The sequence below is a fragment of the Bidens hawaiensis genome, unplaced genomic scaffold (genome assembly GCF_021521415.1).
Source record: "Bidens hawaiensis isolate Kalapana, Puna unplaced genomic scaffold, B.hawaiensis_p1.1 tig00000326_1, whole genome shotgun sequence".
NCBI classification, from domain to species: domain Eukaryota; kingdom Viridiplantae; phylum Streptophyta; class Magnoliopsida; order Asterales; family Asteraceae; genus Bidens; species Bidens hawaiensis.
Genome location: NW_027491025.1, coordinates 7775165 through 7785783, shown reverse-complemented (window position 1 = coordinate 7785783; position 10619 = coordinate 7775165). Strand labels below are relative to the sequence as shown.

At 36.9% G+C, this 10619-nt stretch overlaps 1 protein-coding gene and 1 pseudogene across 1 annotated transcript; one reads left to right on the top strand and one right to left on the bottom strand.

Moving 5' to 3' along the window:
* Nucleotides 1-2251: 2251 nt before the first annotated feature.
* Nucleotides 2252-3795, top strand: LOC143621772 (phospholipase A1-Igamma1, chloroplastic pseudogene; annotated as a pseudogene).
* Nucleotides 3796-5685: 1890 nt separating this feature from the next.
* LOC143622496 (hyperosmolality-gated Ca2+ permeable channel 3.1-like) lies at nt 5686-9714 on the bottom strand. Its single transcript, XM_077093627.1, has 5 exons — nt 9405-9714; nt 8721-8866; nt 6905-8022; nt 6548-6803; nt 5686-6235 (listed from the first exon to the last, which is right to left on the bottom strand). Exons 1-5 carry the CDS (start codon nt 9676-9678, stop codon nt 5885-5887), a joined length of 2145 nt encoding a protein of 714 aa, XP_076949742.1. The 5' UTR covers nt 9679-9714; the 3' UTR covers nt 5686-5884.
* Nucleotides 9715-10619: the final 905 nt, after the last annotated feature.

The window sequence follows — 10619 nt, the reverse complement described above, 5'->3', positions numbered from 1 at the left end:
CGTTATGATTGACCAATTCGTTACGCGTTCATAACGAATGGTACCCAATTCGTGAGACTTGATAACGAATGAGCTCTTAGTTCGTTATCTATCCATTCGTTAGATAAGATAACGAATCTGGTAATTCGTTATATGCTCAGTCGCTATTCTAAAGTAACGAATCAGATGATGTTCAGATAACGAATTAGCATAACGAATCAAGTAACGAATCAGGTGATTCGTTACTTGCCAATTCGTTATGTGAGGATAACGAACCAGACGGCGAATCAAGTTATGAAAAGATAACGAATCAGAATAGCGAATTAGACCACGAATCAGGCTTAATTCGTTATAGAGATTTAGTTAGCGAATTAAATAATAATTTAATTTTCTAAATGGAAAATGTGTTAAGACAGTTATTGTAAATAAATTTTTTCCAAGCTGACCTGGCAGCTTAACCCCACCCAGGGGCTCTGCCCCTTGGACCCCGCTAAGGGCTGCCGCCCCTAGAACTCCGCTGCCAGGGGCGCTGCCCCCGGACCCCCGTTCGTTGTGGGCTATTGTTATACTAGAAACGTGATATGGGTAGTGATAGTTAATCGTTACGTGTAATTGTTATACAATTAGCCGTACACACCTCTCGGAAGGAGTAACCATCAACAGTGAACGTAACCGAGTTCAGGTGAGTTTCTAGCCCCATTCCTTGTTATGTTTTCGGGGCTGTGTGCATACTCGATGTGATACTTAATACACTTACCCTAAATTGGTAAGTGTATGCCATGTATGATTATATGATATCTATATATGTCTTGAATGAGAATGATAGCTTGTCGGTACGTGAACGATCTTCGGATATTGAACGTACTGTCAGGTTAATAAAATCCTAGACCATTTGGCAACCCCTCATGGCAAGGTGTCGTTAACGTAATGCAATTAATGATAACTATAAAATCCTAAACTATTTGGCATCCCCTTATAGCTGGGTGTCGCTAACTTGTTAGCGATAACTATTTTATCCAAGTTTATAGCTCTTATTTAATGTTTCATATACTAGTTTTGTGGCTTTTCTTACTATATACTATTGTTGCTCAAACTTATGAATTGCTCACCAACCTTTATGTTGACAAACTTTATTTTATGAAATGTTACAGGTTTACATCTTGGTTGATTTTGGATGCTTGAAGAAAAACGTCACGAATACCATTAGGATATTAGCAAAAATGAATAATATTTGATTTGCCACATTTTGTTATATTTTGTTGAGACTTGTTATGAATATTGTTATGTGACATTTTCGATGTTGTGAAATGAAATGAGTTTATTAAATATCGTCGCTTTAATAGTGTCATGTGCTTATGGGCAATCGTTACACCTCGGCATGTTCTGCCGCCTTTGGTCGGGGTGTGACAGTATGCGCAAAAGTATTAGAGTGTGTGTAATGAGGCGACAAACCCTTATTTTTTGAGTGATGTTGGGCTACAAGTCTACAACAGCGCCTCATGGGCAATAAATGGGCGATTTGGAAGAGGGGGGGCGAAAAAGATATGTCGCCGGGTTTGGAATGGAAAATAATAATACTATAATCATATATGTGTGATATATACAATATATGACATTATGATGTGAAGAAACAATATTAAGCTACAAACCATTACATCCTAAAATGAAAATCACTCTCTTGTTGATATGGCATCACGTGTCAAAAATTCCTTCATTTTGTAGCTCGCAACTACAAATACTTATCATATTTGCTTTACTTAGCGTAAATGACTGCCACGTGTCTTGTATGTCTTGTGCTCGATTTCCCATTAACTAAAGTATATTAAAAGATCTTATAACTGCAAAGATGAAGGACTATTTTGAAAATGAAGGACTATTATCATATCTGGTAATTTAATGGCTATTCTCTTAATTAAAAAAAAAAAGTCAAAATCACAAAAAGAAAAAAACATGTTGAAAATGAGAAACAGTAGCAGCCGTCATTTGACAACGAGCATGACTTCGTATCCGAGTATCCGTCCACCGACCCACATTTTACATCCAACCCGGATGCTTCCATACAACGCGTCCCCATTTTGACCCGTCAACATTACAGCTAAACTCAATAATAATCTCTAAATCCAAAAAAATACCTTCACATTAACTTGTACACACACCTTTATAAACTATACACACCTTGGAGTATAATACTTTATCTCTGGAAAAAGCACTACCTTGTTGTAATATAAATACAACAAAATAATCACACTTTTCTGTATCCAGATCACGATGCCGATTCACATGGCGGCCACCGTAACTCCGCTCAACCACCGCCGTGTAACGGCGTCTCTCAACCCAGCCACAATCAACGACGGCGATAACAAGCTAACAAACAAGTCAATCCGCCTGGCGAAATCAATCTCAAATCTATTGAATCAATACATCGAAAAACCGTCGTTAAAAAATATCTTCCAGCGGTTTGACCGGAATATCATTGCTCAGGCGGATGCCAAGCTGGACATGCCGATGACGTCACCGAAGGAAGATATATCCAGCATGTGGCGTGACATCCACGGCAGCTCTGACTGGGAGAATCTGCTTGATCCTCTTACTCCATTGCTACGTAGAGAGATTATTAAGTACGGTGAGTTCGCTCAAGCCACGTACGACGCATTCGATTTCGATTCGTATTCCGAGTATTGCGGAAGCTGTTTGTATAATAAGAACAACTTGTTTGACAAGTTAGGGTTAGTTAAGCACGGGTATAATGTGAGCAAATATGTATACGCCATGTCGCAATATGAGATCCCTAGGTGGCTTGAGAAATCCTACGTGGCGGAGAACACGTGGAGTAAGGATTCCAATTGGATGGGGTACGTGGCGGTGAGTGATGACGTGGAGACGAAGCGGATTGGGAGGAGGGATGTGGTCGTGGCGTGGCGTGGGACCGTCTTGCCTTCCGAGTGGTACGAGGATATACAACGGGATCTGGAGCCGTTAGGGCATGGCGAGGCGAAGGTGGAGCGAGGGTTTCTTAGTATTTATAAGTCGAAGCGTGTGACCACTAGGTATAATAAGACGAGTGCGTCGGATCAGGTGATGGAGGAACTCGGACGGTTGTTGAAGGTTTATAGAGAAAGAGGGGAGGAAGTTAGTTTGACGATTACTGGGCATAGTCTGGGTGGGGCGTTAGCCCTGCTGACTGCTTACGAGGCTTCCATTATGTTTCCAACCCTCCCGATAAGTGTAATATCTTTCGGTGCTCCCAGGGTTGGAAACATTGCATTTCGAGACGAGCTGCACCATAAAGGGGTGAAAGCCCTACGAATCACCATAAAGCAAGATCTCGTCCCTCGAATGCCAGGGATCGTTTTCAACGAGACGTTACAAAAATTTGATGATCTGACGGGTACCCTTGAGTGGGTTTACCACCATGTTGGGGCAGAGTTGAAGCTTGATGTCAGAGCTTCACCTTTCCTTAAACGTGGGTCAAATTTTGTTGGGATTCATCATCCTGAGACGTATTTACATCTTGTGGATGGATACGTCAGTAGCGACTCATCGTTTAGATCGGATGCTAAACGGGATGTGGCCCTAGTGAATAAATATTGTGATATGCTTGTAAATGAGCTTAGGATTCCACCATGTTGGTATCAATTGAGCAACAAAGGGTTAGTTACCAATGAAGTTGGGAGATGGGTTAGACCTAAAAGGGAACTTGAAGACATACCTTCACCCATTCAAGAACATATAGATTTGTAGGATGCAATATTTGCTTGTAAATCCATATATTGTGTGTATAATTTTAGTTTCTTTAATGAATAATATATTTTGATATGTTGACAACTAATTTTTTTTTAATATATGACATGATAAAGATTTATTTTTGAAAATGATATTAAACCTAAACACTTTAATAATCACAAAGTCGGAAAAAACTTAATACACCATAAGTTTCTTGAAAACACTAGAGGATAGGTTATTGTGGCCCTTGTAGAGGCTCTTGTGGACCAGTTATCATATTTGCTGATGAAATTTAAGCTCAATGGGACCATCTCAACAAGTTTATTATGTTTATATTTATGGAATTTATTATCAAAAGATAAAATGGCAAAACAGGTCCTTTATATTTTCATGGTTTTTCAATAGTCATCCTTTAGAAAATTTAATAACAAAGAACATACTTTAAGTTTCAAATTCCTATCACGTTACGTCCTTTTGTTACTAACAGAGTTAATTTTTCTTGTTAAATCTGGTCATGTGTTTTGCACATAAGGGTAATTTGGTCATTTTTATCTATTTATTAAAAAACCATTTTAATCCCTTCACCTACCATCTTCATTCCCTATCTCTTTAACATTCATCATCTTCACCCCCCCCCCTCCTCTCTCTCTCTCTCTCTCTCTCTCTCTCTACACATTTAGAGCTACCACCATCACCAACAAACCACCACAACCAGCCACCGCCACCACCATCATTTTCCGCCGCCATCACAGTAGACACAGATGCTAGTTATGTTACCTGTGCTTTCTAAATGCCATCACAGCTCCATTTATATCACTTTAGATGATTCATCCTCCAGTCATTAATAATCCTCTTTTACATCAATTCCCAACCGTCAACAAAACCCTAAATTAATATTATTAGTATTATATTGAAACCCAGTTTAGCCCTAACATTATAATCCAAAACAACATCATCTGAACCAAACCCTAAATTAATATTATTATGAAACCTAGTTCCGGAATTGGAATCGAAACCAGAATAATCCTCCCACTGATTAATGGATCGATTATCGAACCCTCGACGGATCACACCTTCTGATCTGGTCGTCGGAGAGGAGTTGCAGTCGTCGGGGTCGGCTTCTTCTAGGAGGGGATCGAAGGTGAGTTGGTCGGAGTGGTGGTGGGAGGTCAGGCGGCGGTTGAGGATGGAGACGGAGAGGAGGAGGAGGAGGACGGCGGCGATCAAGATGCAGATGTAGGTGGTATAATGGGGGCGTCGCCGGGACCGGAGTTTTTTCAGCATTTTCGGTAGACGACAAGTGGTGGTGGTGGTTCGTTGGTAATGGTGGTAGTGGTGGTGGCTCTGTGTGTGTGAGGGAGAGAGAGAGAGAGAGAGAGAAGATGATGAATGTTAAAGAGATAAGGAGGGATTGAAGATGGTAAGTGAAGGGATTAAAATGTTTTTTAATAAATAGATACAAATGACTAAATTACCCTCATGTGCAAAGCACATGACCAGATTTAACAAGAAAAATTAATTCCGTTAGTAATAAAGGACGTAATGTGATAGGAATTTGAAACTTAAAGGATGTTTTTTATTATTAAGTTTTCTAAAGGATGACTCTTGAAAAACCATGAAAATATAAAGGATCTATTTTGCCATTTTGTATTATTAAAATGCCAATCAAGATCATTATTTAAAGTGATTTTATATTATTTGTATTTATTTTCATAAAAAAAATCAGGTAATTATTAAAACCATTTAATATTATCACCCAGATTATTTAAGATTGTTTTGTAATATTTCTTGAAAAGCAATCCAAATTTTTTTAATATTGCTAAAGACCCTTTAAAATTCACTAAAAAGAGCCAAGTAATTTAAGTGAAACCAGAATTTAATTTAATTTAATTACTATTTTGTGAACTTTATAAGGGTCTTAAGCAATTAAAAAATATTACAACTTCTCTATTTATTTCAAAGGTTAATAACTTTCCCAAACTGTTTGCTACAAATTTGAGTTTTGTGTATTTGCAATAAGAACCCACCCACAATCTCCCATACAAAGAGTTTTGACACCAACATCTTCTTACAAAACATCAAACTCACCCTCCTATACAGTCACCTAAAAACAAAACATCAACAAACAAATCATTTTACACAATCATCAACTTACAACAACTAACTTTCAACTTGGTCTCTCTTAAACACCCTCTTCAAACTCTTCAGCAGGACTTTTTTCGCCTCTGAGGCTTGGCGGGATAAAGGACTTGTAAACAGTTTCCATGTCCGGCCTGTCCTTCATATCATGGCTGGCCACAACTTCGAGTGCAGTTGATTGAAAGAACCGGTAAAATTTCCTACTACAAACGAATCCAAAGACGAGTGTCATTACTGGAAGCGGGATTATGGCCGGGGCATAGATGAACTTCTTTGTTCCAAAATAACCGAGCATAGTAGCTTGGAACAATAATAACGAGGCCAACATTCGGATATGGATGTGGGGCCACATCTTCCCGTAGCTCTCGTATTTTGGCACCACAACTTTAAGGACCTGAAAAGAAAGAATTAATCTTGTTAATCGACATAATCCCGCTTTTTGTAAGCACCGTTTGAGGCTGTTTTAAATATGGTGTCAAATTGTTAATCCTATTGTTTTGTCTTTTTCGGTTTTCAATTTGGGTTCGTTTCGGTTTGATTTTGATTTTTTCTGTTTTACCAATTGGGCTTAAAAGTTTTGGGCCAAAAAAAGGTTGGCACAAAATAATAAAATTGGGCCTGGACACAACTCGTTTAATAAATCATGTCAACCTGAACACTCCCCGTTCCCCAAAACCTGATTGTTTTCAACTGATGAAATATTTACCTGATTCCGAAACACAAGCCACCCTAGCCCAAAATATATCGCTCCAAACGGAATAATTAACGGCGCAATCACAGAATAACAAAGAGTTATTGTGACAACAAGCATATCATTAGGAATCTTGGTTGCATATCCAAGATCACCAGGTAACCAAGCATCCTTCAAATCCTCTTCGGTCTTACACAAATACTTCCTTTTCAAATGAAATATAATCAACGGGACTATCCTCGATAACTCGAGCCCATAACCCACAAAAAACCTAATCCAAAACACCATAACAAGTCAACAAAAGTCATATATCACAAAAGTTTGTAAGGGTATATATGAAAGTAATCTGCGAATATAACATTGGAAGCTTACTTAAGAGCCACAAAAGTGATGAAGAAAGTAGCATTTCCAGGAAGACTTGTCGCCAGCTTGTCAAGAATCGAATTCGGGTGCTTCTCAATATCCTTCAAAGAATCAAAAAGTGTCCCACCAATCGTGACACCGATAAACACGTTAAAAACCGAGAAATAAAAATATTTCCCGGAAGCAGCCCGTTCAGCATGACTCTGGGATGCAATCCCCTCAGCCTTCGATAAAAACAGAAGAAATGCAGGCAGCAAAGCTAAAAACACAATCAAAGCAAGCTGAGGAAGATAAGCCCCTAAAACCGTTCGAATTATGTCCACATTGAGAACCGGTTTCGTAAACGGAAGCAGCTTTTTTAAATTCGGTAAAGTCGTGAAAGCCGAGATTATCCCTATAGGGATCATGTAAAAGCATATTGTTAAGAACACGATAAAGTACACCACATATTGTCGTGTCTCGCGTTCGTAATAAGTTTTAGGAAGATTGTTCCATAATATTTGTCTCGGTTCGGGTGCATCCGTGACTGTCCATGTGTCAATCATCCGTGCGTGTGCGCTTTGACCCGCAGATGCTGCGGTTACTCTGTTTGTAAAAACCACCACAGCTGAACCTTGTTGTTTACCTCTAAAAGTTGACTTTTGCGCAGACTCGAGTTTTGGAGTCAACTCCTCGATTTTGCCTTTATAATATTCTATTGAATCTACTTTTTTACCAACAAGACCGAGAAACCCGGTTTTGTGAGTCGGGGGGACTCCTTCTGGGTTGACTTTTTTCGAGTCAGCGTATATGGTTTCGGCCCGTCTTAGCTTCTTTTTATAGTCTTCCAATTCTTCATAGATTTTGTTGACTTCCGTGTTGTCGGTTACTACCAACGATTTGTAAAATGTGTCGGGGTAAATGGTTTTAAAATACGTGTCGACTTGTTCTTTTCGGGAACTAGCTTCGGATGAAAGAGGGATGTCACGAACCACAACCGCAAATTGTTCGGGTTTGGCTTCTAGTGAACTCAACGCTTCGGCTCTAAGATCGGATACGTGTTTGTATGCTCTCCATAACAAGACATATGAGACTATGGAAACCCAATAGCACGCGATCACAGAAGCCCATAACCGCGGGCTTTTTTCCTGAAATGAAGATAACGGGTTCTCATGGTTACTTAAAAAAAGTGAAAAAGATGGCAAAATGTGGAGCCAAGCCGCTAAAAGCTTGAATCAAGAGTAAAAAATAAGCTTGTTTAATAAACGAGACTGGGCTTCAGTTATCGAGCTCCAGCCAGCTCATGAGCCTTAACGGGCCTGTTATTTATATAATTTTTAATTAATATAAACATATAATTTTATAACAATTATCATTATATATACAATTATAATAAAGATAATTAATATACATTTTGTTATGTATAAAAATTACATATAATGAATATAAACAAATAATTATAAATTTAAATAAATTAATTAAATATAATAAACAACCCGAGCCCAAGCTGTAGACATAGAGATCAAAACGGGCCAGCTCGAGTTCGAGTTCTCATATACTAATTTCTAATTAACATATTAAAATATATATATATATATATATATATATATATTTATAATAGTTACTATTATATACCAAATTACAATTCAAAAAAATATATGATATACATCATATTATATATAAAATTATAAACAAAATATATACAAAATATAACCATAAATGTAAAGTTAGTTAACATAGTAACGAGCTGAGCTCGAGCTTGAAAAATTACTAAAAACCACTCATAAGCCGAGCTTGGTCCCAGCTCGGCTCGCTTACAAGCTTAGTAAAATAGTTATGAGCTTACTTTCAGATGCGCCATTGAAAGCTTGTCGAGGTCATCGAACGCGTTTTTCCCGGTAGAATCTTTAATATTCGGGTTCTTTTCCGTCATATGAAGTGGTACGAGTACTGGTAGCAATAACATGCCGGATAATAATAATATCCCAAACACTGTAAAACACACAAAGATAGTAGTAAAGTTAATAACAGGTTAATTATTAGCTTCTAAATGCAGTTACACTTAATTTGACATTAATTAACAACAATTTCGGTGGTAATTTAGCCTCTAAATTTTGAGGCTTTACATAAATTAAGTGTTTTGTCTAGTGTTAGGGATAATGACCGAAACCGGCTAAAACCAGGCAAAAACTGAACAGAAACCGATCGACCAAGAAACCGGTTTTAACCCGAACCGAAACCAATCATAAACCAGTTTTGATTTTTAACTGAACCGAAAACCGGTTTGTGCACATTTAAATTCAATAATATTCATTCTTTAAAAGGAAAGTAGCATTATTAATTAATTAATAAAAAAATTAAAGTTAATTCAAACCTTTTGAATCTAATTTATATTAATTAGACTAAAAATCTAAATTCAACAATATTCATTCTATAAAAGGAAAGTAGCATTATTAATTAATGAAAATTTATTAAAAAATTCAAAACTTTTGAATCTAATTTATATTATAAATTAGATTAAAATATTTACCAGTGCTCAAGAAGACAAAGTAAACAGCCGAATCAACACCGGACAAGGCGACAACATCTTGTTCGGAGGAAGAATAAGCTTCTCGGATCCAAGCAAAGGGGTTACGGGTCGAGGAGCGGCTACCGTCGGACGGGTCCAAGCCTTTGAGGATCCGGTTGGGGTAATAAACGACGGCGTTTCCTGGCTTAGTGCATAACCAGGCGAATAATATCATAAGGATGACGAAAATGATAAAAGAAGTGACCAATGACGTAATGAACGAACTCAAATCCATGCTTCAGTGTTCACAAATATTAGTTATGTGGTGGTTGAAGAAGGAGATTTAATAATAAGTGTTACCGTTGGGATGAAGGAAGTAGCTAGCTAGGTTAAATAAAGTATACGTAAAGGTGAGGTGGGGTGTAATAATAATAATAATAATAATAATAATAATAATAATAATAGTGTTTTGCAATTTGCATGGATTGGCAAGGCTCAAAATATCCATGTCTCTTTTATATGACAAAACCGGTTTCGTCGGCAGTATTAATGCCGACAAAAATAAGAACATACACACATATCGCACACGTCAAGGACACATTAAGTCCTACAGTTATGCACCTCTTTTGTCTTCTTATTTAAACTTTAAATTTCAAAATAAGTATTAACATTTTTATGAGGGTAAAAGTTAATAAATTGGTTATTTATGTTTGTAAAAGTTAATAAATTGGTTATTTATGTTTTTCAAGGTAAATTTAGAGCCTTTTTCAGAAAGAAAAAGAAAAAGAGAGAGTGTGAGAAATTTGTAGTTTACTAGTTTTCATTTATTTGGTTTGTTTAAATTTGTTATTTCAATCTAAAGTTTGAAACAACGTTTAAAAATTGATATATTCGTCCCTAAGGATTCATTTACGTTGCAATTTTCGTTCATAAGGTTTCGTTTTCATTGCTTTTTTTATCCCTGTAATTTGTTAAAAATTGTTATTATAGTCCAAAATATGTTTACAAAAAGGATGAAAATTGCAATGAAAATGAACCTTAGAAATAAAAATAGCAAATTTTAAACTTTTAAAACGAAATGACAAATTTGAGCAAGTTACGTGAACGAAAACGACAGTTTACTCAATAATAATAATAATAATACTTAACATAAACGAAAGATAGATTATACCCAAGGTCGTTTCGAGAATTTAAATACCTTGGCCGAGCAAAAATAAAAAAAGGCTCGTATGCCTT

What these genes read in the sequence shown, in the direction of transcription:
- LOC143622496 (XM_077093627.1), bottom strand. Translation starts at nt 9,678, where the DNA reads ATGGATTTGAGTTCGTTCATTACGTCATTGGTCACTTCTTTTATCATT. An exon ending in CTTTGTCTTCTTGAGCACTG is followed by an intron (nt 8,867 to 9,404) that starts GTAAATATTTTA and finishes TGTGTTTTACAG; the next exon opens with TGTTTGGGATATTATTATTA. An exon ending in GGCTTGTGTTTCGGAATCAG is followed by an intron (nt 6,236 to 6,547) that starts GTAAATATTTCA and finishes CTTTCTTTTCAG; the next exon opens with GTCCTTAAAGTTGTGGTGCC.